The sequence below is a fragment of the Paramormyrops kingsleyae genome, chromosome 22 (assembly GCF_048594095.1).
Source record: "Paramormyrops kingsleyae isolate MSU_618 chromosome 22, PKINGS_0.4, whole genome shotgun sequence".
NCBI classification, from domain to species: domain Eukaryota; kingdom Metazoa; phylum Chordata; class Actinopteri; order Osteoglossiformes; family Mormyridae; genus Paramormyrops; species Paramormyrops kingsleyae.
In genome coordinates, this window is record NC_132818.1 from 10,487,694 (window position 1) to 10,515,007 (window position 27,314).

The window sequence follows — 27,314 nt, forward strand, 5'->3', positions numbered from 1 at the left end:
TGTTCACAGTCCTGAGAAGGGTCATGATCTTTGTGTGGTCTGCGGGGGTCACTTATGCTGATCCTATAATCTTTAGCTCCCCCTTTATCCACTCTGCTTGGCAGTCATTTCTTGCAGTACAGATGATTTGGATCATGTACAAATTCTGACTGCTTCCCAACTGCAGTTACTTGCGCTTTCTGCAAGGAAATCATTCACACTCAAACTCACAGATTTAATTCTGGTTTTTAGTATACAGGCAGTCCCTGGGTTAAGGATGGCTGACTTACGGACAACTCGTACTTACGAATGGGCTGATGACGAATTTACATATTTTTTCTGTGTTGTTGTGAGGTTTCCTCAGGGTACTCCGGTTTCCCCCCATAGTCCAAAAACATGCTGAGGTTATTTGGAATTACCAAATTGTCTGTAGGTTGTTCCCTGCCTTGCCGCCCATTCTCCCTGGAATAGGTTCTGGAATGGACCCCCGTGAGCCAGAAATGGACAAGTGCTATAGGAAAAAAAAAAATGAATAATTGACTAGAAACAAGTGCATGGTAACTGTGTGAAAAACAAGCCATACAAACTGCTTTAAAAATTCACATTTGAAATCAGAAATGCTATAACTTGTCATTAAGACATACAATCAACCCACAAATATCTCCCAAAAAGTAAGAAATCCTAATAAAGTCATTACCAAAAATGCAAGAGTGTCAATTAGTGTCCAGCAAACCACTTCATAATAGACTGAGTCAGTGGTAAACAGTGAACTGTGAGAACTGGCCCTGCTGGCAGAGGCTCGTATAGAAGACCGGTGTGGATGCCAGTCTGTGTACCATTCCTGTGTGATTGCAGGCCTGGCTCTGTGAGCTTGGGGTGTGTGAGGGGTCTCCAGTGCGGGCATGCATCCCAAAAGTTAACTGCTTAAATGAACTTGTAAATTCCATACAAGTACTGCAGGGATTCAAATCCCCAACCATAGGAGCCTTCGTTAGTAGTGCTTCGTACTAAGGTTACCCTACCACGCTAGACTAAATTGTACAAAGATGAAATATACTTCCTTTTTCTCACAGCGTGCCTCAGCTATGGTGCACTACGGCTGGGGCTTTGCATGCTGCTGCCACAGTGATTTGCAGTGTTTGGTATGAGAGCAATGCTGGTAAGGCGACGGTCTTTCCCGTAAGTGAGCTGGAGCGGTCCTAGATTACATTCTCCTTCGAAATGTGCAGGCAAACCTATTCTTTAAACAAGCAAAGTGAAAATAATGGACGAACCGGAGTGTAAACAAGCGTTTTGGACAATGTTGAAGGAAAAGACAATAACAATGGCGATGACTTCCAAAAGGAAATCAAACCCAAGGGAAATTCTGTTTAATGCGCGCTATATTACATGCCTCTGCAATTAGGTGGCATGAACACTGAGTGTTTATGTTCAGATAAAGTATACAGTAATTTACCATACCTGCTAACACGATTTCCCGTTTCTCCCGATTTTCTAGCCCTATCTTTCCCCTTGTTAACTTTGACATTAACCGGTAAAAACTAGATATAAATGCTAACCACGTATAATTTTGCGGTTATCTATTGTAATAATTCGCTTCAACCGTATATCTGGCAGCTATAAACCACTCTCTGTGCCATAAAACGTGTGTCACAGAAGCCGGACAAAACCCCGACACGCTGCCACCAAGTCCCCTAGCTGTCGCAGAAAGCAGGACCCGCACAGACACACCTGTCACCTGTAAGAGATCCCCCAGGTTAAGCTCGATCGGGTCTAGCTAGTGTTCCCCCTGTGTGTGTAAGCATCGCCATGGCGAAACAACTGTATTTAAGAAACTTGCTGGGAATCTGGAGGTATTTAAAGGATTATACATAGTGCGGATAGCCTATATGTTAATAATATAACCAAATCGGCGTAATGATTTGTGCATTAAGGACAACAGACACGCTCTTTTATAAAAACAAGCATCTTGACTTTTATTAACAGCTCACTGCTAGGGGCTTGACTTTTTCTAAGAAAGATTATTGGCATCGGGGTTAAAATACTCGGGGCAAGGCTTAATTAATGTACTCAGGGCTATAGCCCCAAGTGATCGGACCTAACGACGCCCATGGAAACCACTATGCAACTACATGCACACCGAGATAAACACATTACATTGCAGGCACAGGGTAAACACGCAGATATACACATACATTTACAGATCACATGACGACGTACGTTCATTGCTCGCTGAGTGTTGCCATATGATAAAGCTACCAGTGTTTTAGCACGTTTAATGTAACGTTACTGGCATTAATTAACCAGACTAGCATGCATCTCGATCAAGGCAAAAAACGTGTATCGTGAGGTGAGTCTTTGGATATTTAGACTATAATACAAGGAGAGGCGGAAACGCAAATGCATCACTCACCTTACAAAAAGGGTTGTAAATCTCTGACCTAGGACAACGATTCAATCAAAAACATTGGGGTGAGGTATTTAGAACACGTGGCGTCTAAAAATTCCGTTTTACGTTTTTTAATAAGCAGGAACGTAACATTTTATTGTAATGTATAATTTGACATGAATAGGATTAGTAATACGGATAGGCTTCCAAATAGCTTGTGAATGATTGATATTAACAAAAACATGTTCCTATAAAGAAAACAAAGGTTTCGCACAATTTTATGTTCATGATTAATTGTCCATGTAGCCTAACTAATGTATAACAATTTAACTTCCACACATGCAATTGCTTCAGTGTTTCGGTTCTTATCACTGTTACCATGAACGTTACCGTGCATGATAAGATCTGAAATAGGTCTGAAAGTAAAACTAAACATGAGTTAAAGTGTATAACGTTTCATTTCCCCAAACTCCTCCCATTTACGTCATGAAATGACCCTTTTCCAAGTGGAGTTGCCCGGTCTGTATTAGTTTGTTCTGCAGGAGCCGTGATTATTGCATCCCTCATTCAGGAGTATCTGGGAGTTTCCGTGAATTCCAGCGCCGCTATAAAGCCGAGCGCCGGGACTTTTCCGCATTTCTGTTCAGACGATCCGCTGAAGGATGGCTGCCATCAAAGCGCTACAGCAGTGGTGCAAACTCCAGTGCGACGGTTATCGAGATGTGAACATTACCAACATGACAACTTCGTTCAGGGATGGACTGGCGTTTTGTGCTCTGATCCACAAGCACAGACCGGATCTCATGTGAGTTTTGGATAAGCTGATCGCAAGGCAATGCGAGAACGAATCCCAGCATATGAAGAGCGTTGTAGCCAATGGTGATAATCGGGGGTTGTCTGTGTTTCTTGTACTGCTTTTCGTGATCGATGTAATCGGTTCGTTCTTTATTGCTTATTTCAGTTGTGGACTGAGTGTAATGTTCATGTGATGACAAACAGCTGCGAGCAATAGACCTGAAGGTGACGCGTACTCTGATTGCTCTGCTTGATGGCGACTGTACCTTTTTTTGGGTGACCTGGAGTTTTGCTTCTCAGTGGAAATGCAAAGCGGGTTAATCCCAGGCGGAGTTCTATGCAATTTTAAATGGTCTTTAATATAATGACATGTGGAAGCTGTAAAAACATAACATATCCTACGGATGGCGTTCTGCTTTTTTGTGTCTAATTGTTTCTTTGTACAAACATATGTAATGAAATACGACGTACGGTGTTTTTATTTTCAGTATGTTTTTTTTAAAGAATTATCAGTGTGTAAAGGGGTGACCCTTGCCTTATGTCAGACGTATGTAGACTGTTTGGCTGTTAAGTTTATCCCATAAAATTCAAATCCGTTTCTTCATATTCCGTTAAGATAAACCACCCCGAACAAAGTTTATCGCCGGTAATCCCCCCCCCCCCCCTTTGGCGAAACTCAGTCCCACTCCGGTCATGTCCTTTACTGCGTGTACTTGTGTATTTCTGTGGAATTTTGTATAATTGGCACTGTGTCTCCTACGTTTAAGTATATATTAACAGTTTAAAACTTAGTCAAAGTTCTTGTGTGTCAGTGCATATTTTGCAAGCAAATAGGTGAGTGATTCTGTATATTTAAAATAGGATAACTGATGTACCGCACAAATAATTACAGTGTATACTTGTATAAGAATAAATGCAGCGTGATTTTAACACTTTCTTTCATTCCCTTATGCCTTTCCCCCAGAAATTACGACTCCCTGCGCAAGGAAAACGTATATGACAACAATCATTTGGTAAGTTTTTCCTCCTTTTTTCTTCTTTCATCTACTTTATTTCCAGAAACTCTTCAAGAGCAGACCTCAAATTCAGCTTTCACCTGTGCGCAGTCTTTGTTGTTGGTTACCTGACATGCAGGTCATTCTGTGCCAACAATGCGGTGGAACCGGGAAGACCTCGTAAGAATGATGGTATAGGGTTTCCGCAAGCTGTATGCAGCTCCTGTCGAAGGCGCTGTTTTTGAAAGACACTTAGGATTAAACATTCAAGGTGTGCGATTCAGCGTCAATAATACTGCAGTACGGCGAAAGCTAAGCGTCTAAAAGTGTGAGCCGAGATGAGACTGCCGCAGCTGCAGTGAGCAGTGAAAGCTCTCGTCAGAGCGCCGTAATACTTGCTTATCTCAACATCTCCACGTTCCATTTTAGTTTCTAGCATATCGCCCGATAGTCACCCATATGAAATGGGATTTTTAATCAGTTAACACATTTTAAAAATGAATTTTAGACATGCTACGGTGTTGTGGCCTCCATTTACCACGCTTTAAAAACCTGTCCTCTAAAGAATGGTTTTAGTTCTGTTTCCAATATTTTAGCAACATGCACAGCTCTGTTATAAGATCTTCTGTAAACTGCCCAGGATGGTGTGATGATTTCTGCTGCATGATGCGTTAGCTATACTTTATAAGATTAGACTTAAAATCACTTTGAGGCATGGATCGAGGGGGGTGGGGTCGACCAGTCTTGGTTAAATGTTGAGAATCGCTTGAGCTAAATCGCCTGAAGCTTCTTGTCATGAATGTTTGTTTGTCTTGTCAGTGTGTTTCCCCAACAGCTGCTCTTTGTCTTGCATTAAGTGACGCTTCTTTCTGGTCTCGCGCTTCTGTTTGCCTGTTTTGGATGCTTTCTGAATGGAACTCAAACGCGCTGCCTCCTCTGACGCTGTCCCACGTGCTGTTAGTCTGGCTTTTAAGTTTAACCGGCGACACCAGCGGCATAATGGAAGCTGTGCGCTTAATTGTAGGCTGACCAGGATAATGGACATTATTATTATTATTTTTTTGCAAATTGCTTATAGTTTTTGTATCCGGCAAAACAGAAGGGATATTTTTTGACCCAAAATCCTGTTCAAACTATTCCCGTGTGGGTACCCACGGACTGGTGATTAGACTCCACCTGTCACTGATGTGCAAAGGGGGACATAAATTTTTTTTATTTTTTAAACCATTAAACTTGTTTTATGCCTCCAACATGTTTCTTTTAGGCTCCTCCCATTCCTTCACCCTTTCCCTGGCATTTTTTATTTTTGTTTCTCTTTCATTTTGGACATAATAGTTTAAGTGAGCAAAAATGTAGCATTGGGATCTGTCGTAGGCTGCTCGTTTTCTCAATTGCTGATGCTTGTCTCTCTTTGGACTTTGCCAGTACAATCCATGTTTCTTTAGTGGTAGCAAGGAATCCAAAGTAGACTTTTGTCAATATGCTAAAATGGCTCTGCAGCGCACAGCAGTACCTGATTTCCAAATGTGTCTTGCTCCTACAATAAAACTGCTCCTCAGTACCGAATCCCAGCTTGTAGTGTTTTAAGGCTTTAGCTCAATCAGAATGTTTTCCTTTGGCCTGCAAACTTCCGGAATGTCTGAATTTTGCAATTGAGGAAACGTATAAGTAGACATATTCCCACACTTCTCTGAGAGGGTCTGGTGCCAATATCACATCTGTGAGAATGTGTTTTGTGGCGTTATATTGCTGCATTGTGCAATAGATGGCAATAGGGGCAGGAGGAATTCCATCATTTTGAGCACAACAAATGGGAGGGGGAAAAATGAACTGGACAGTGTACAAAATGTCTGCACCACCCAACCCCCCCAGGCAGAACTTTTATTACTGCTTATCCTGTACAGGGTCAGGGGGGGTATAGTGTCTGTCCCAGGACACACAAGGCTGGTGCACCAATCGCAGGCCATGTGCAAGGGGACTTGGGTTGTTTTTGTGAAGTTCAAGATGTTCTAACTTTATAGCCATGGCCGAGGTGTGTGTGTGTGTGTGTGTGTGGGGGTGGGCTGTCAGTCAGGCCTCATACCCTCTAAAGGAAGAGATGCATCATTATTCTGTTTCCTGCCTTTTCGATTGCAGGAAGCGTGTTTTTTTTTTTTTTTTTTGCTGCTGGAAACTGCTGCAGCTTGGACACTGCCCCCCCCCCACCACTTTTTATTGGCCTGTTTTTAAGTGCTGACTCTCTGGCTCTCTAGCGGACGCGTGATTGGACCGCGCCGTGTCCGTGGACGCGTGATTGGACCGCGCCGTGTCCGTGGACGCGTGATTGGACCGCGCTGTGTCCGTGGACGCGTGATTGGACCGCGCTGTGTCCGTGGACGCGTGATTGGACCGCGCCGTGTCCAGCAGCCTCACCACAGAATGTGAGGTGCCACCTGCGTGCTCGTGGATGGCCGCGCTGGCAGTGAGCCAGAGGTCAGAGCAGGGGCGCTGGGGGGTGGGTGCATTATCAATGAGCTGTCACCAGCTACGTGATGCTCATTGAAATCCACATGATGCACAAGAGCTGTAGTAGAAATGACCCCCCCCCCCCCCCCCCCAAAGTCCAACTGGGAGAAATAAGGATTCCTTGAGTATTTTGTAAGTTTAATAGAGCTCCTGTGGCTAAAGTGAGTCAGTGTCATTTGGGGTCCGCTGGGGCCCGATTCCAGCACGGTTTTCAGATTTCCCTTCTCACACACACCTTAACCAGATAATTACCAGGTTCAGTAGGGCTTTGAGCAGGGAAACCTGCAAACCATGCTGAAATCTGCCCCCCCAGGACCAAACTGGGACTGGGGGACCCTGGGCTAAAGGATGTCAAGGGGTGGCTTTCGCTGGGGGTGGGGAAGTGGGAAGCTGCAGTATTTCATGATATTGCAACAGTAATTGGTGAAAAGAAGTTTCTATACGTTTATGAACATATTCATAATGCTTGCATATAGCATTATAAACATGGCTATGAATATAAAAAGGCACAGCCATGTTTATTATGCATTATGAATGCTCCATGAAGCTCTCATTTATAATGCAATATAGAAACCTTTTATGCATTATATTGATCAGTATAAGCATTAAGGATGCTTTGTACTGCATTAAAGATCTATAAGGCGTTATAGATGAGGGCTTCATTCAGCATTTATAATGCTTAATAAACATTGATATGTTATGCCTTTTTGTAAATATTTAGAGCTGTGTTTTTATAATGCTTTATGAATGTGTCATTACTTTTGAAAATGTTTTATAAATTACTATAAACATGGCCTTAAGTGCTACCAGAAGTCCTTTTGTTAAAAATGAAGTGCCTTTTCTAAGCTCTACAGTATATGAAATGTATCGATTTCCGAACCTGACTGTTCCCCACCTGGCCATCACCTCCAGCTCTCCTACCCCCGCGCGTCGCTCCCTCTCACCTGGCTCCTCGGTAATCCTAGATGAACAGGGGTATGGTTCCCTTCTATATTTTATCACCGGTGTGCTCGGGTCTCGCAATCGCGTCGGGTGTCAGTTTGCACGCTGCCGTGCCGCTCGTTCTCTTGTTCATCCTACCCTGTCACCCCCCCACCCCGCTATTGTGTTTAATCCTGTAGCGGCGCCACGTGAGGGTTTGGGGTGTGCGTGTGCATGCTTTCTGGGTCTGCTGCACAAAGCCTGCTTATCACCTCACTGCTGTCCAAAGGAAACACCATCTTCTTTAGCCAATTCTTGTTCAAGATTTTTTTTTTTTTTTTTTTTTTTTTTGTCAAGGCTGCTCTCTAGTTTCTTTTTGTTTTTGAACAACGAACCATTGTTGCCTTTTTGTTTGTCTATCTTGCTGCTGAGAAGCTATGGAGGACCAAGAGACGCTGAGCAACGCTATAGGTGAAATGGAGTCCTGGCCCTTTTAAGCAGAATTATTTCTGTTTTATGTCAACATACTAGACACATGGTGTTAAGTAAATGGAGACCCCCCCCCCCCCCCCCCAGGAGCACCATAGAAGGATGGTTCAAAGTCTGAAACTAGACATCCAACTCTTGCCTTATGACTTATGTTCTCCTGTGGTTGACAAGTGGTTGACATTTATCATTTATTTTTTTTGACTGTGGTCATCTTGTTCGCAGGCCTTCTGCGTGGCGGAGGAGCAGCTGGGCATCCCGGCGTTGCTGGATGCCGAGGACATGGTGGCTTTGAAAATCCCCGATCGCCTCAGCATCCTCACTTATGTCTCACAGTATTACAACTACTTCCACGGCCGGTCGCCCAGTAAGTGTGGCAGCTGCCCCTGGATAGCTGTTAAAACCACTGTGTAGCCGCGACAATTAGAGTTGCCCACTCTTACCAAACACCCGATACATTATTGGGGTAGTCTGTATATTTTGCTGGTGGTTCTAGCATATGCTGACTAATAGGAGGCGCTCTGTGCTGGAGTAGGGCACTCCTTAGTGCTACAAGGTTCAGTATATGTGTTGGCCTTACTGCTCTGAGTATGAAAGTTGTAATATCATGTACTAATCCATCTTGGAGTACCTGTTGCATGTTAACAGCATAAGAGATGTATGCTCTCTTCCAGTAGGGGGCTTGGGTGGCATTAAAAGGGCAGCAGAGGGATCCAAGGAGGAGCCATCAGGAAAGAAGAATCAGCCTGTGGTGGCCAAACCCTTCGCCTCTGTGCCCGCCACGGAGAACCAGCCACCCTCCACTCTGGAAATCTCCATTACGAAACCTCAGAGACCCTCACCAAAACTTCCCCGAGTCCCCGACCAGGTACGGACCGGGCCGTCCAGCTCTGCCGCAAAGGTCCACATGAACCAACACCGTAAGCGTAGATATTTCCTGTAAAGTAGTTCAAAGTAGCGCTTCGCTTTGGGCGGCCTTCTGGAATGTGATGGACTTTAGAAAACTGGAACGCTGCTCTGCTGTTGTCAGACATAAGGCAGAGAGATCGAGCGCCTGTCTACCGCCCTGTGCTGATGGTGCAAAGTCTATCGCAGGGCAAATGGGTTGGGTTTGTTTATTCTTTTTGATTAGGTTTAGTTTCACTTTTAGTATGAGCTGTTGTGTTTTGACAACAGATCTGGTTATATAGCTTAGTAACAATTGCTGTTTCACTGCAACATATAAGACAAATATTTTTATACCCAGTAAGTAAATGAGCTCACAAAGTCCATCCCCATGATATGTAGGGTAGTGTGAACAGTGTATGGGGTATTTATTATTTTTAACACAGGCAGTCTTACCCCTCCCCCCCCCCCCCCGACCACACTGCCCATATTTTTTACTCAGATAATTTATGAATTGTACATCCTGTGTTATTTAAATTTAGGGAAAAGTCTTTCTCAGTCTTCATGTATAATTCTAAAGATTTCCGAAGAATAGGGTTCCAAAACAGGCAGGTATAGCTGTCATTTGCATGAGGACTCAGGTCTCTCTGAAATGAGAAGGCACTGAAGCCTTTAGCCAAAGCTTATTCGGACAGGATAACCATGCAGTGTGAAGGCATGCTAGGTTTGCGGTTCACTGCATGACTTGTGACATTGTAGCGCCCTCTAGTGTAGAATTCCTTAAGTTGGCGAGCTGGTAGCTTGTGCAGATGCCTTAATGGACTTTGGAGGATTTGGGCCATGTTTGTTTGGGATTAACTATACCCCCCATGTAGATTAATATGTATTTTCTTTCCGCTCCAGAAAAAGGTTCTGGTCGAGACATCCAATAAAACTGGCACTCTAAGCAGTACCTGCGTGGTTTGTAAAAACCATGTCCACTTGGTCCAGCGCCACCTGGTGGATGGAAAGCTCTTCCACAGGAGCTGCTTCAAGTAATGTCACACCGTCGTTAGGGATGTAATTGTGCGTGCTGCGACGTGACACTGCTGGTGCTGATGGGTGCTCGTGTGCTGACAGGTGCGGCGAATGCTCCAGCATCCTCCTTTCTGGGACGTATAAAGTTGGGCCCAAACCCGGCACCTTCGTCTGCACGACTCACCAGGTCGCCAAGAGTGGGCAGAAGACTGTGCCCTCCCTTGGGGTGGCTCTGCACAGACATGACCCCAAAGCCGACACCGGCATCATCTCCTCAGGGCTCAAAAATGCGGGCAGTCACGCTCTGCGGTCCACCTCGACGGTTCCCGGCGGGCCCATAAACGCGGTCCCGGCCGCGTCTCCCTGGACCCCCTCTGCTGCTAGGACTCAGGCGGCACGTCAGCGCTTCTTCCAGGCTGGCCTGGACCCCCAGCCAGTCTCCCGTGTACTGGCAGCCTCCGACGAGAAAGATAGAGCCAGGGTGTTGGTGACCAGCAAGCTGACCGAGCTGAACCGCAATAACAACAACACGGCGTCCAAAGTCGGGCTCTGGAAGGCTGACGGCTGGTGAGTCCTGCCAGTGTCCCTCTGCTGGAAAGAGAGTGACTGTTTCACAGGCTTAGAGGACCGTCAGGAATGAGTCACTTATTGTGTTTGTGTTAAGCTATCAGATCCTTCCACTTTTAGACTGGGGGGGGGGAGCTCCCTTCAAGCCTTTACAAGGGTATTACTGGTGAAAATGACACCTTGACTTTTTTTTTTTTTTTTTGGATGGTATGTGTTTTGGGGAAGTGATCCTGTTGGCTGTGGTGCTGAATCTCCACCAGTCCTGTCAGTGTAACAAGTCTAACGACCTTTGTCACCCCGGCCTCAGGAGCGGACCTGCCCCAGTTAGTGCCCCCGGTGGGCAGGGAGGCAAGAGCAGTGGTGGCGTGACGATAGCGGAGCCAAAGACTAGTAACAAGGAGTATCAGTGCTCCCCCTATGGGTCTAAAGGTGAGCTGCGTGAAACTAGGCTGTCTGTCCTAAGATGAGATGCTGCTTACAGCCAGAACCTTTTTTTTTCCCCCATTGGGAACCTGTGCTAATCTTAACTTAATGGAGGTTTATAATGTATGACCGTCCCCTCGAATTTGCAGAGTATCGGCTGTGCATGTAACCTCAGTCTAAGTGTTCAGATGCGAGTTTCCTCATGCTCCCTGGACCCCCTCTGCTGTACGAAAGAGTCTGTAACCGCTGTCCTGTCCTGGTCTAAGGTTATTGCATTACTTGCTGGTCCTTAGGGTCCGATGGGTCGACATGTCCTTCAGGCTGGAGAGCAAACCTGAAACCTTTGTCTGGCAGATCAGAAACGAAGTAAGTTCCCTCCTCCCCCCCCCACCCTTCCTGTTCTTTGGTATGCTCCAGGGTAAATGGGTATAGCCACACGGGTGAAACTACAAAACGGCCAAGGGGGGAAAAAAGTCGACCCTGTCTGTCTCTACCCCCAGGATGTTTCCCCCCCCAGCCTCGCCGCGCTGCATAGTGATTGGCTGGCTGGGTGTGCAGCCACTAGCCCTGTCCCCTGCCCTCCCGAGCCCCAAGGAGTGTTGTGTTTGAAGCCCCCTCCCCCCCCCACCTTCAGTGAAAAGCCCTTACTTTGAGTCTTTCTCGGCGATCCAGTTCCCTTCGTTTCTTATTTCCTGAGGTGAGACGGGAACAGGTGAGCTGGGTTTGGCGCCGTAACCCACGGGGGATGCTTGAACCCCCCCGTACTCTCTCCCCAGCCCTGCAGCTTTTGTCAAATTCGGCTCCCCGGCCCCCGAGAAGACAACGGGGGGCCTCAGTGACACTGGCAGCGGCCGCCAGGCTCAGCCTGCGGCGACGTTTCCCAAGGCCTTTGGTGAGGCCCATGCCAGCCCAGGTAGGCATCGTCTTTGGCACACGAGTATGGCAGGAAGGTTAGTAACTGGGGCGATTCTAGGACATTTTAAGGTAGCAGGGGCATAAGAGGGTCTGTAAGTCATACAAAATTGTTAGTCAGTGATATGTTTTGAATTGCTTGGTGATGGGGGGGGGGTCCCAAGGAACCAATCAGCTTTCAGAAGAGGCCAGTGCCCTTGTGACCCCGCCCCCTGCACACTCCACTGGATGGAAGTAGCAACCCGACCTGTGTTACAATAGTATCTCCCACTCCTTTGCATAGCAGTCATATGATTTTGCAGCAACTTTCAGCTAAGGTCCACTCAAGGAGGAAATCCTGTCTTTCTTTGACCAGACCTTCAGCTCAAATTGCAAATCCCCCCCCCCCCCAACATCACGCAGTCATGTGCTGCTGGCTGCTCAGTGACAAGGTGCATAACTGCGCATGGGAAAACTTTACAATTCTAATTAGCCAGCTAAGTATTTATTGATTATCCCCCCCCCCCCATCCTCACAGGTTTGAAGGCTGTTAAAGGTTCACCTTCCCCATACAGCCTTAAGCCTGAAATGGAGTCACCCAAGGTAGGGCTGTTACACATTAATTATGCTTCTGACATATGGTCCTTCAATTGCTGATAGCAGAGCGTGGGGGGTGGGGGGGGGGGTAGAATTGACAGGAGTCTGTTTAGAGCCTCATAGATAAATTTATCCTGGGGCTGTGCTGCCTTCTGATAAATTGTGCCCAAGACAAAAGTCTGCGAAAGATGAATTAAAATGCTGTCAGCAGGAGGAGCCTGGTAAGAGTGCGGGGAGAATCAGAAGAAGGTCAGGTTCCTCCACAATGCTTACTGGAATTGGTGGGGGGGCTCTGCCATGAAGGGATTTCCCCTGTGTGTTTGTGCTGTACAATTACTAATTATACATACATTTTTTTTCATAGAGGTGAGGCCAGAAAATGACCTAGTTGGGCTACGTTTAATGAAGTGGGTGTGAGAGATGTATAATTTTTATGACCGTTTCTGGGCTCCATACGATGTAGATGCCTCTACCCTCTTTAGCGTTGTTGCTAGCTGTTAGCGCTCAATGGCGTCTACGTCAGGACTGTGCTGCGAGTGGCACTCTGCTGTGTTCTGCTGAGCTTCTTAATTCCGTTCGTCCTGCTAATTTCAGGACCAGTCGTCGTACATCTCGAAGGAGGAGATCCAGCAGGAGCTGAAGGCACTGGAGGACGGCCTGAGCGAGCTGGAGAGGCGGGGCGTGGAGCTGGAGCAGCGTCTGCGGGGTGCCGAAAGAGGTGGGGGGCCGGCCCTGGGTCTGCCGCTCTGTCCGTGTGCCCCCTCCCCCGCCAAGCCCTCCGCCCTGCCCTGGGGCTGCCGCTCTGTCCGTGTGCCCCCTCCCACGCCAAGCCCTCCACCCTGCCCTGGGGCTGCTGCTCTGTCCGTGTGCCCCCCCGCCAATAATCCGGTACAGAGTCGCAGTGAGCCTGGCGGTCCTGAGGATGAGGCTGGAGACAGAGTATCTCTCCAAATTCACACCCCGACAGCAGACAGGAGACCGGGCTGAGACACACGGGCTTAGTGGTACCATTTTACCCAGCAGCAGTTTATCGGACTGCAGCAGGAACCTGGGCTTCCTGGAGGGAAGCAAGTGACATGCAGGATGTGCATGCAAACTGCACCCCCAGCTGGCAGGCCCTGGGTCTGTAGCGTCGCCCACCGAGCCGTACATAGTCTGCTGTAGGCCTTTAGCTCAGAGGCCAACATGAAGATAGAGCCTCTTCATCACCATGCAGAACACCGATGTTCCCTCAGCAGACACCAGTGACACTTGTTAGCCATTTGTACAGGTGCAGAGGAATCATGTGTGTCTCCTTTAGACCCTGTACAAGTGAGTGAGCTTGGGGTCAGAGTGCAGGTTCAGGCTGTTATCCAGCACCCCAGAGCAGTTTTTAGGGTGATTTTCAAGGTAAGGGATGACCTGCTAACTGGCAAAGACTCCTAACTCGCCACACAACCCCTTAAGGGTGTCTCACTGACCCGGTTGATATCCCGATCTTTAATGGTCACTGAATGCTCTCATTCCCAAACTGCGTGTGTGAAGTGCAGCTGTCAGATGCAAAGCCTCATTCATGAATCGCTTTGTCACAAAGACCCAAATATGGTCCATCTCCTTCCGGTGATCTTCATTTTCTCCCCAATAAGCCTCCAGTCTCTGTGGAACTCGGATTCAGGATGGAAACAGGCTAGGGGGGGGAACTCCGGCTGGCTGTAGAGTATGGGGGTGGGGGGCCTGCCCCCCCCCCCTCCCCTGGAATGACCTTGAAGGAGCTCTGATGCGTCGGTGACTTAATGTCTGGGGTCTGCAGACTTGCCGCCCAGCCGGCTGTCCTACTGACGACAGACTCCTCAGTTTAATCAGGACTTGCTGCTGCTCCTGCCTCCTGCTCCCAGGCCAGCGTGGAGCCATTAAGGAGAGCTGTGGAGGAGCTAATTGAAAATGTCAGATGAACCGCAGTGGACTCCAAAGTCAAATGGGTGTCTGAGGGGAGCCATATCATTTAATTTTTTTATATATATATATGCACGCGCACACATGTGTGTGTATACACACACGTGTGTGTGTGTATATATCATTTAAAATAGAGAGGGGGCAACTTAAATTTTTGTTTGATTTTGCGCAGAGGGGGAGCTGAAATGAAATTGGAGGTTGTTACTATGTTCTGAAATCTGTTAAATGCTTATATTTTAATAGGATTTACTGATGGCATTTCAGCCGCTACCTGGAAGTATTTACCCTATAAAGAGAGTGTCATAATTATATGTACTTGAGTAAATGATTGGGGTGTGTGTGTGTTTAAGTTGAATTGAATTTTGGTACAAATGCATAGTAAATTCCTTCTGAATGTATGCTGACTTTTTATGCTTGGGGGGGGGGGGAATTCAGTGCACTTAAGACCAAGAAATGTCCATATTAAACTAAAAAATAAAATGTTAGTATGTATCAGTAGTTCCTCCTAAATTCCCATACATCAGATCGTCATTATACACTCTGCACATGAGTGTTGCTGGTGCGTCTCTCACCTGCGGATGGTGCTTTTGTGTTTCAGAAGGACAGGATGACGTTTTTGATGCGTTGATGGTGGACTGGTTCGCCCTCATTAGCGAGAAGCAGAGTCATGTGAGAAAGGAGTCCGAGCTGGTCTACATGTAAGGCCGCCGTCTTCCAGCAGGGGGAACCCGGCCGCTTGCCTAGCCGCAGCTGTGTGGCCAATATTTACCTGGAGTTCTGTGTGCGGGTTTGCTGTTTAGTGCGAAAACTCAGGATTTGGAGGAGCAGCAGCCTGAAGTGGAGGTGCAGCTGCGGAGGCTGATGGAGAAGCCGAGTGAGTCGCCGTGGTCTTATGGCAGGGTGGGCAGACCTCTGAGGGGGCTTTGCTGCCACCTTGGGGGGTCTGTAGTACGCAGTTCTACTGCGTCATATGTAGCCATGTCCCCTCATTAATGCAGGTCGTCTGAAGACGGCTGCAGATAACAAACGGGAGGAAGAGCTTATGGACAAGCTTCTGGAGATCGTCAACGACAGGAACGCCATCATCGAGGGGTTGGATGAGGACCGGCTGAGGTCAGTACCCCCCCCCCCCCCGCTCTTCCCCTTCAACCCTACAGCTGAGCCAACAGCATCTGGGTGGCCATCTCTTGGTAACGGGTCTTGCCGCTGCTTCGAGCGCAATCTGACTCATGTAGTTGCATACCTCATCTTTATCTTCCGTCTTCTGGCACGTAGATGTTTTGTTGGCAAGTTAAGGTCCGCTGACGTGGCCTGTGTTTATGCTCCTTAATGATCAAAGGTGATCCTGAGCTCTGAATACAGTCATTAGGGATCTTTCCCTGTCTTGAATGACGGCACATTTAGAGCCCTTGTTAAATTAGACATAGTTAGACAGGAAGACTAAAGCTTTTGTACTCCAATTTTTGGAGGAATTGTTTGGCAATTTCTCCAATTTATTTTATTTTTTTTTATCAATTATTCACACCTTTTTAAAGGTTCTCAAACCATCTTCATGGTGTAGAAATTGTTTAAATTTCAGAAACGCGCAACAAAACATTAGCAGATTAATCTATGTATATATCTATTAGCAATGTATAACGTCATACTGCAAATTGTAAAACATACATTTTCAATATAACAGGCCAAGGAGAGATGATACGTCTCACTGCTATAACTGTCACGCTATTAAATAAATACTTCAGTCTCATTGTCAAAAGTTAAAAGGACAGTCAGTCAACTACACTGTAACAATGTAACGTAATTACTAGCTAATTCCGCTTCACTCTCTGCTTATTTAACAGCAGCAAAACTGGACATGATAGTCACGAATTTTGTCATGCTTATTTGAGTTGAGAACTGATGGGGATGTTCTTTTAATTGTTATTCAAGCAATGTATATCTCGTGACCAACTCGCCATGAACACGCTTCACCGATCTCACTCGCGGATAACTGGTTCTCTCTGCCCGACTCTGGCTGGATCAGCAGGTTGCAGGATGTGTGGCACGTTATACACGAGTGTTGCCAACAGGGACATGTAGAGTGCCCTCTGGTGGACAAACTATACAACGCCAACACTCATGACATGGTTGAAGGGTGTTTCGTCCGTTTTTTTTTTTTTTTTTAAATATTAATTTATCGGTACCGATAGTTTGGAAAATGCCTAATATCGGCCGATAATATCGGCCTGCCGATAAATCAGTCGGGCTCTAGTATATAGAAATGAATCATCTGCCGATCCCAGAGCTCTTTAAGGTAAACTGCTTGGCAGAAGCCTCTCACCCGTGCCTGCAGATGAATCTGGCCTCCACAGCGAACCTGGAATCTGAACTGAAGAGAAGTTTTAAAAATATAGATCAAATGACATCAAACATTTATGTACAGCATCCCTCATGTGGCCGGGTGCCATAACACTATGAAAAGCATCTGTAAGGTTAGACTGGAAAGTGCAATAAAACAATGAATTCTTTACTACGAATAATCTATACTATGCTTTTCCCAATGTGTATTGACTGCTCTTACTTTAGTAAGTTTCCCAGCTGTTTGAGGTGCATAAGCAAAGGTGTCCATATCCATTCCCGTCTGGCATGTTGAGTTGTTGTTGAGTGCGATCATAAAATCACTCTGTGGGTGTGTGACGTACTGGCTGCTGTTTAGGGAGAAGGATGAGGATGAGCAGCTCAGCCAGATGATGGAGCAGCTTGGTGAGTCTCAGTGCCCCTCGCGCTGCCCTGAACCCCGGCCCCCCGGCCCTGAGCTTCTCTGTCCAAACAGACGAGCTGGAATAGAAAAGCATGCGTTTTTCATACACATACAGAATTCAGGACAAAGTGTTGTCGGGATTTTCCTTTGCTTGCATTTTGTAGTAGTGGGAACATCTTACGTTTAATTTCCACATGGAAGACTAAAATGTGATTTACATGCATTTTTGAAACAGGCAAGAAGAAAATCAAAAAGAAGCAAAAGTCTGTGGTTAAGAAGCTTTTCAAAAGGAAGCAGAAAAAGAGAGCAGGAAAGGCCTGCTAACAGGAGGGTCCGTCAGAGGTGAGCCTCCACGTTGGTGCGGGAAGAGAGAAGAGCGCCCTCTTTGGGTGACCGCCCCGCTTGCTTTTTCGCCTGGATACACCCACGCTGGTGCGCCGGCGGTCCTGTGATCTGCTGTAATTAGGCTGCGTAGGGTAATCTCACTGTATTGATGCGTTGCTGTTCCTGGATCTGTAGTCATGGTCTCATTATCCTCCACCGTTTGAAACTAATTCTTTGTTCAATTGACTGTTACTGTTATTTCTTTTTCTTTGAAGATCACGCTGAAAATGTGGTTTGTGCTTATTTTCATACGAAAGTAGTTTTGGTCTAAATCTTCCCTGTTCTGGGGCTTCTGTTCAGTTTGTGTCCTATGCTGATGTTTCATTTATAATTCTGTGTGTGTTTACGCAGCCTGAAACCAGCACCTTTTTATGACAAAAACACCATTCGGGTTTTGATTTTAACAGTTTTAAGACTCTTATTAAAGTTCAGAGGTATGTTTCTGTGAAAGGCTTTTAATGAGGAATATTTTAATGCCCCCCCCGTTTTTGTGCTGAAACTGTCACGGGGGGGCAGTGTGTTAACTGCCCTCCTCTGAGGGACTCCTACACGTTTTGGAGGCTTTTACTGGAGTAAACATTTTAATCTCAGTCCTGCTTCCACTTGGGTGTGTTTGAGAGAATTTGCATATAGTACCTTGTAATGATTATACTGCCGTAAAGTTTTGCCCCTCCCATAATAAGAATTGTGCATATGTAATATAACTGTCTGCCTGATTTTACACTATTCCATGTTAATTCATTACTGCCTTGGCATGGGATTATTTTAAACATGATTTGCTCTCCAATAAATGCATTATTAATAAAAAAAATTGTCATGACTTTCTTAATGCATGGATTCACACACCAAAATAAGCCTGTCCTATCATTTATGAGAGGTAATTAAAACAAACTCTTTCCCGAGTCCGCTTCAAGACATTCAGATTTTTCTCACGTCTGTGAACATATTTATGTGGTTATTGTGAATGTTATTCCTCTCTGGCTGCATTTTATCAGTGTGTTTGGAGTACCTATAACCCACCAGCAGGGGGCAGACACCCTACCCTGCCATCCCGTTAAACTGGCCGTTAAAAGTAGTTTGCGTGTTGCTGTGTGAGATTCTGTGCAGTTGGTGCAAGTCAAATGTTCGTAGTTGAGACACCATATCAATAAGATTTATGTTGAATCAGCTTTCTTTGAAGTAGCCAAGTAGTTTTGGGGTGGGAGGGGCATGTTAATGATTTCCCCCCCCCCTCCCCTTTAGTGCCATAGACTAGGTCACATGTTTTATTAATAATTTTCGAGTTAAGAGCCCTCACTGTGTTCCTTTTGCACCGAGCGTTTCGGGAATGTGGGTTAATGTGACACACCCCCTGTGCGAGTGACAGCCAAGGGTGACTGTGATATAAGTTAATTAAAGCTTTACATTCACTCTGCCGCTCACGTCGGCGCCCCTGCAATTAAGAATCAAAGGCGAGGCTTTAATATCGGGGCCGTCTGATACACGGTTTGAACAGGAGCCGGTCCTGCTTCACATGGCCATTTAAAGCAGCCTAGAATTAAAGATGCATTAATATTCATAAGTGAAACAATGATTGCCACCAAGGCCTGCTTTCTGAAACCACGCTGCTGGTGCTCAGCTGACACCAGGGGGGACATTAGTGTCAAAGGAAGCAGTTTTTTTAGATCTTGTTACAAAGATTGACTTTTTTAATTTTGGTGGGTTGGGGTTACGCAGATGGGCCTTGGTTGTATATCCTATATCACATGCAATTTATGCTTGAAAAGCGGCTTACCCTTTTATATAAATAAAAAAGTATCTTGTTGCCATGACAGCAAGAAATGCAGAAACAAAACAGCGCGCAGGACAGCATAAGGCCTGGAAGTTTTAACATGGTATAAAACAGCGATGTCACAACCCGTGTGTGAGAGGTAATAAGTGTCACCCTTAGCTCTGGCTGCTGTAATTATTGTCCCACAGGATCGCTGGCACTGTCAAGCGAGGGACAAGCCTTGCCTCTAATTATTGCCCACTGAGGTGAAGGACTAAGTGATCTACTCGTCAAGATCAGAACATTTGTGGTGGGGGGGGGGCAGTGGGGCAGCTCGGCTCCTTTGCTCAGCGCTTCCCATGGGCCACTTGTTTTGTAAAACTGAGCTTAGACTCGCTTGCTGGCCCCTCAAATCGTAGATCTTCCCTTTGAGATCATGGTCTTGCTGTAGTAATCGTGCATTATAGCTTTTGATATATATAATTTATAGCCCAGTGCTGCTTGCTAGCTTTCTGGGCTCTCCCCCCACGTTATGGAATCCTTTCCAACAAACATAACCATTACATAACCTTTTAAGCAGTATAAGGTCATGCGAGCTTGGGACCTACCCAAGGAGTCAAAGGGTGACGGCTATCAATTGCTCACTGGGGGAAATCTAGAGATGCAAATGAGGCAATTGCATGTTTTTTGGATTCGGGAGGAAGCATGTGATCAACGTGTAAATTTCAAGCTTTTATTGTCTTGTTTTGCCTATTTACAGTTTGGAGACTGGGGGGGGGGGCGAACAGTAGGGCTAAAAGCAGTGCGATAAGAGACGACAAGAAGCAATAAATAGCAGGTGCGTTGGATGTAAAGGGATAGGCACTAGGACCGGGAGGTCAAACTGTATTATTCAGGTAAAATTTTAATTTGAAAAACATTTACATATTCGACAACAGAAATCCAGGTTTGAATTTTTGATGGTTTATGTTGGCAACAGTTAAGTCATCACGTTTCCTCATTTCTTTTTCTCCTAATTTGTCTTTGTTGCGTAACGTAAAATACATGATTGGCCACTAGGGGCAGACTGCTATTAATTGAGCTAGCCCAAATGGCTGAAACTTCCCAACAAGTAGGCCAGTGGAACAATGTGTGATTTTCAAGAAGAATGTAGCGGTACGGCAACTGTTTTGAATTTTGCTGGCAGTTATTATTGCAGAGACCCCTCACCTCCCCGCTTCGTGAATAAATAGCATTGGTTTGGAAAATACCGTCTGACATATACCACAGTGTAATGTATGGACTGTATGACGGTATGAAAAATAAAATATTGCCCAAACATAGTTTTACGTAGCCTATTTTATGCATGTAAGTCTATGTCCACTGTCTAATGTCAATCGTTTGATAGTTTAATTTCATGCCACAATTTAGATACCTTTCTCTGTTGCTGCTGGTGTTTCTGTCCTGTGGGTAGCTAAATAAATAAAAATATATTGTTATATGTTACTGTCTCATCATTTTCCTCACTTAAGATTGTAGCAGGCTAACATTGCAGGTTTCACCATCAAGATCAGTTGCCGGTAACTGGCTTAGGCTACTGCGCGATAAAGGCCTAGTATAACTGTAAAATAATATCAGAATATCTTCATATGATAAATCTGTTATCAGGGTTGCCAAGTTTAGTCAGCTGGCTGGAGTGAGATTTAAATTGGCAACAAGTCTGCACACGCATTTACATGTATGTAACAGTTTTATTACCTTGTAAATAGTCTGTAGGGTTTGTAAAGTACCCCAGTGCTTTTGATATAGCTAATTTGAGGTTTACGACGGAATAATGTAGATTTGCCGTAAGATTTCTTGCATGAGCGTGAGAGTCTGAAAGCGTGAGTGTCCTTGGTTATGTTATAAACCCTAGCGGCCGCTGAGGTGGAGGTCCTGTGAGAGTGCGCTCTCACTGGGTCTGCTGCTTTTCCTTCCTCAGGAACATATTTGTCAACTGACTGACATAAAGGCAGCTGCCCCTAAACAAACAGGCAGGAAGGAAAGAAGGAACACAGAAACATAGCTAGTTGACTTGATGGAGTGTCTTTCTCGGGTTTCGCATGAATCATTGTCCCTTCCCAAAAATGACCTGGTCTTGCCGCATTATTTCTTGGACGCTAAGATTTGTCTGTGTGCTTCTGCTAGAAAACTCCGCTGCAGCGTTCTTTAGCAGGGCCACTGAGGTAGATTTGTGAGGAGCCTGCAGACTTCGGCCTGGTGTCTCCCTCTGGCTTTATGGATCAAGAAATGACTTTCACACCCCTAATGCAACTCTAAATAACATTTATGTGTGCGTTTAGCCACACTCTACACCAGATCAGTGGATTATTTGCCTCAAATTTGCACTGGGGCACAGCTTAGTAAAGATGGTATTCGTGACAATCTGCAGCGTGTGGGGATGTTCCTGTAGCCTGCATACCCAAAATGCATATGTTTACTCAGAAACATTTGCTATATATGTTAACTATCGTGTCTTTTTGGGGGGGGGGCGGGGTAAAGGCCTGCCCTCTGAGTCATTTAGCTAATGTTTTAAGCACAAATTTAATTTCCATCCATCCATCCATCCTTCCATCCATCCATTTTCTATATCCACTTGTCATATGACTGGTCAAGGAGTCTGGAGCCTATCCCGGAAGCTACAGGAACACGGCAGGGAATAACCCAGGACGGCGCATCAAATAGAGTTTTTAACACAGACTGGATTATAGTAATTTCCATGTATGTGCATCGCACCTGGTCATTCACTCAAACGTTAAATATTTTTTGTGATTTTGCTGAGAAACCTACAGTTTTTTTTGAGAATTTACCTTAGCTTTGGAATAAGTGGAATCTTTCTGAGCTTTAATAGCCAGCGGAAATGATTTTTATTTATTTAGCTTCACACGACTGCAGATTCCTCATGGCCATGGGAGTCATTTAAATCTTTTGTTTTTCAGTAGCTGAGGAGGTTACCCTTGGCAGGATGCCAGTGAGGAAGCAGACGTGACCATTGCATTCATTTTGTTCCCATCTGTGCTCCATTGTTCACGTGCTACCGCGAATTCCTAAAGCACGCTCCCCGCGAATTACGCTTCTGCGGGTCAGAGCAGCAAACCGCTAATTGCTACGATGCTGATAAATAATTATGGCAGGAATTTTTTTGATGCTGATACTGTAGGAAATTATGGGATTTGAAGGGAAAAAAATGAGAAAAAGAAGCGAGTAGAATGTAAATGAGAATTTGATTGTGTGACTTCCAGACGGCAAAATATTTAATTTGTTGTAGTGGCAGTTTGGTAAAACGTGTCATGATGAATAATTAAGCTGACGCTCATATTTTCTCCAGGCTTAAGAACCTGTGTCACCTTTATAACATACAGCGTCAACCTGCGCTTTTCCTTAAGCTGCTGTAGAGTGATTTCCTTGACATCTCGGAGCTGCAATTAAAGCGTTAACCCCATCAATTTGGGGCTAGCACATTTTCCTGGTTAAATACATTCTCCTTGGAAATGTACGTTTTCACATTCTGACATTTTAAGCCTTTTAACAAAATTCCAAACCAGATTCACAACCTTCCCCCGGGGATTAATTTAGCATCTGAGTAAAAATGGAAGCGGTGTATGTGTGTGTGTGCCTGCGCGCGCGCCTTATTTTCCATTGACTTGTAGTATCAGTGTTAGCGTGATACTAATTAGCAAACAAATTACATTTTTGGCAACAGTACACTTCATTGTGACAACGAGGCTTGTAGAATAACAGAACCTGAATAGAATAAATCCTCCTTTGTGAGCAGAAGAGCCGCTAAAAGATGCTAACATGTCAAACTGGCACAGTAGCTTCCCTACACAGCAGATGCGTGTGGTCTAATGAACCCTCAAAAGTTTAACCCCGTATGGCCTGGCAGGCTGATGCATGATGGCTATTAGTGTCCTGGTTCAAATTTTAGTGTCCCAAGTGTCCTCCTCAAGTGGCTCCCAGCCCCTCTTGAGCCATTGTTTTTCCTGAAGCATTTCAAGCATTGTTACAAAGGAAGTTGGGAGATCAGGAAGAACAAGCCTTTTCAGCAGATCTCTCTGATCGGCGTTGCATTGCAGTGGGGGAGGGGGGCATCAACAGGTTAAGGTTTTTGGTTCTCTGCCTCATAGCCAGACCTGGTTAGTTAGATATTTCTGTCTTACCTTAAGAGGTTAATTCAGATTAGGTGCTGTTTTCTTTGGTGGTGGGGGGGGGGGTGTCTGTCAAACGTGGCCGATTATGTCACTGGCTTTGAGGCGAACAGCAGGCCCAGTCACACCAGCTGTCCGAGCCCCCCGCCAGCCTGCCGCGCCGCCCTCTGGATCTCCCGGTCCGCCGTAGTCACAGAATGTTCCGGTCCTTCCGAATGGATTGACGGCAAATGCTTGTTAATTAGGGTCCATTTAACGACTACATGTATTGAATTAAAAAAAGCTGAGAAAGTGATACTTCCAGGTGCTAAAACTGGAATGAAAGCTGAGACCCACGTGATCAGTGTTCTCCATTTTATTTGTTTATAGGTTTACCCGGTTTTTACATGTAGCACCCACTAAATAAAAAAATATATATTTAATTTATGATGTATAAATATAAAGGTAACTCCTGATATTATATGCTAGAAGCACTCTGCCCTGCAGCTTCAGTTTTTAGTGATATCTTGTTCATACATTTATGGCAACAAATATTTCATAGGTAAAAAGAATTAGGGGATTAAACCTGGAGTGAGCGCTCCTATAAATTAGCATATATATTACACAATGCTGTTTTGCTACATTCTTTACAGTGCGAAAGAACATATTTTACTTACAACATATCAGCAGAACATGCAAATTTATGTAATTTAATTACCCGCTGTGTTTTTTTTTTCTTTTTTTTGTCCTGGGTTTAACCTTCTTTCATCGCAAGCCTGTGGATATTGTGGTATGTTCATGCTGTCTGAGAATTTCCTTTGCCTCCCACGCTCAGTAACTTGCTGAACTGCAGAAAGCATGAACTTTGGACGCTTCTTTTGTTTCTTGTAACGCCCTGTTCGCATTGGTGGATAAAGCATCCTCGTTAACGGGCGTCGGAACGTGGTCACCACCATCCTGATGTCTGTGAGAATGCTGCCCCGTGTATTATTCTGCCACGGCTTGATTGACACAATTCATGGTCTATCGATGGAAATTGACACGTCCCCGTTTCTTTCACGGGTCCAAAAAACGTTAATTGCTTTATGGTGGTCTGATTAAACTCTCAGGGAACACCATGAGAGACATCTGCGCCTGTCTTTAGGGCCTGAGATCGAAATGCAGTGTTTCCATCGGCCGTGGCTATTTCTGAAGTGGCACTGAGCGTTAAATATCTGAAGTAGCTTATCAAATTGGGTCAGCTAATTAGGCACTTAGCTCATTTCTGCTCCGTTATGACACCACATTACATTTTAAATATCGATACTTTTTTGCTTCACACCTTGTACACGTTTGGGCCTATCAGGAGCACATTGGCTCTCTCTGGCATGTTTGATTGCTGCAGATAGTCTTGGGTCTGGGCGGTTTGTGCAGTTCAGCACATTCAGAGATACTGTGTTCAGGGGTTAGTGCGGTTCAGCGCATTCAGAGATACTGTGTTCAGGGCTCCTGTCAGATATATTGCTAGCTATTCCCTCCCCCCGCTGGAGTTTTCATGAGTGAAGATTTCCCTATCCTGCACTGCTACGTTATGTGAAATATGCAATTCCGGGTGCTTTGGTTTGCTTGGTCTGTTCGTACCTTTGTCAGGGACCAGGTACAGCCTGTAGACTGAAACTTTTGAAGTCCTTGGCTTTAAGAAGGTGCTTTGCATGTAACCCAGGGGCCGATTCCTGTCTGTTTTAAAAAAATGCTTAGGACATATACAGAACTGCCCAAAAGTCTTAGATAGTCATAGAAAATTATGTTTAAGTGATCTTTATGTTGGTGTAAAACTATGATTTTATGGTTATTAATATGTGTTAGTTTAACCATTTCATTTCACCTAAAGTCACCTCTGTATTCACATGTATATTTTTGACTCAACCACTAGCACAACTTGTTTAACTAAACTACACCTCATTGACGTTTTAAACTATTTAAATCAATTAATTAAGTGAATTTGTGAACAAATTTATCAAATACATGTAACGGCTGGGGTGCCCCTGAGGAGAGGTTTGGGAACTGAAGCGGTGTTCATCTAGCCGTCCAACTAGATATCAGTAACTTTTTGAAGAAAAGAAATTAATGTTAGTTTTTATTGTGCTAGTCATGATATGCATATATTCTGATGTTAAACTGTGTTTTTTGTTCTGAGCAAATATATATTCACCACACAGATAAATAGCTTTAAGCATTTCCTTTGACTCCCTAAGACTTTTGGACAGTGCTGTATATGTATACATGAAACATGTTGCATTGTTTTGTCTCTTTAAGAAGTAAACGTTACCAATTACTGAGCAATGTATCACCTTGGAAGTTATTTTAATTATGATTATGACTGCAGCTTGGTGTCAGAGAAGGACGCCGGCACCGTTTGCATGATTCACTAAATGTTTTCCTAAAATGAAAATATGTCTGGGTTGTGTTATGATCGCTTTCATGATTTGCTGCAGACAAGCGATTCACAGCTCTGTCGTAAACAATCGCATGTCCGTTGACTAAATCGCCGCTGGCTGAATTATTCAAGCAAAGAAAAATCAGGTTTGATTTTTAAATGAAAACCATTATATTTAATACTTCAACTTACATTTGTAAGTTGAAGTATTAAATATAATGGTTTTCATTTTATTTGTTACTACAAGAAATGCCTCAAATCACAACATTTTACTGTTGCTGGATACTAAATAGCAGATGTGAACAAAAAACCAAACAGCAAAGAAAAATTTTTTTTTTTTAAATGTAGAATTTAAATTAATTAGTGAATCTCCCAGACCAAATACATTATTTCATACCAACATTTTTTTCTGGTAGTAATAGTGATGAGTGTGTGGTCCTTAATTAATATACTCTTAGCTTAATTGGAGTTCATATAACATCTTATCCTTTTAAAATTAAATTTCAAGTGCTTGTCAAAACCTCACTGCAGAGGTACGAAGGCTTTCATTCCTGAATTTAACGGGAATGTTTCCCCAGTCCGATTCCTGTGCTGCAGGCCAGGTGGGAATTATAATTCAGAATATCAAACCAATGCAGAACAGAGGGTCATGCATGGGAGCCAGGAGCCTATCGAGGAAACCCAGGAACACCCTGCTGGGGAAGCCGGTCCATCGCAGGAAACACCCTGCTGGGGATGTTGGTCCATCGCAGGAAACACCCTGCTGGGAATATTGGTCCATCACCGGAAACACACTGCTGGGAATGCCGGTCCATCGCAGGAAGCACCCTGCTGGGGATGTCAGTCCATCGCAGGAAACCCAGGAAACACCCTGCTGGGGATGTTGGTCCATCACCGGAAACACACTGCTGGGGATGTCGGTCTATTGCAGGAATCACGCTGCTGGGGATACTGGTCCATCGCAGGAACACCCTGCTAGGGATACTGGTCCATCGCATTGCAGGAAACACCCTGCTGGGAATGCTGGTCCATCGCAGGAAACATGCTACTGGGAATATCGGTCCATCACAGGAATACCCTGCTGTGGATACCAGTCCATCACATTGCAGGAAACATCCTGCTGGGGATGCCGGTCTATTGCAGGAAACCCAGGAACACCGTGCTGGGAATACCAGTCCATTGCAGGAATACTCTGCTGGGGATGCCGGTCCATCGCAGGAAACATCCTGCTGGGGATGCCGGTCTATTGCAGGAAACCCAGGAACACCGTGCTGGGAATACCAGTCCATTGCAGGAATACTCTGCTGGGGATGCCGGTCCATCACACTGCAGGAAACACCCTGCTGGGGATGTCGGTCTATTGCAGGAAACGCCCTGCTGGGGATACTGGTCCATCGCATTGCAGGAAACACCCTGCTGGGGATGCCGGTCCATTGCAGGACGTCTTGGACATTTAGTTGAGGAAAGAGCAGTCACGTGTGCCCATAAGCAGAGAGC

General features: G+C 45.1%; 1 protein-coding gene across 1 annotated transcript; it reads left to right on the top strand.

Annotated features, from left to right (window-relative positions):
• Positions 1-2,213: 2,213 nt before the first annotated feature.
• On the top strand, positions 2,214-18,317 carry micall2a (mical-like 2a). The gene is made up of 17 exons (XM_023798619.2): positions 2,214-2,329; positions 2,940-3,173; positions 4,128-4,176; positions 8,296-8,437; positions 8,745-8,938; positions 9,859-9,989; positions 10,075-10,539; positions 10,847-10,968; positions 11,256-11,328; positions 11,739-11,875; positions 12,392-12,456; positions 13,045-13,168; positions 14,981-15,080; positions 15,183-15,256; positions 15,381-15,495; positions 17,078-17,124; positions 17,358-18,317. Exons 2-17 carry the CDS (start codon positions 3,031-3,033, stop codon positions 17,444-17,446), a joined length of 2,070 nt encoding a protein of 689 aa, XP_023654387.2. The 5' UTR covers positions 2,214-2,329; positions 2,940-3,030; the 3' UTR covers positions 17,447-18,317.
• Positions 18,318-27,314: the final 8,997 nt, after the last annotated feature.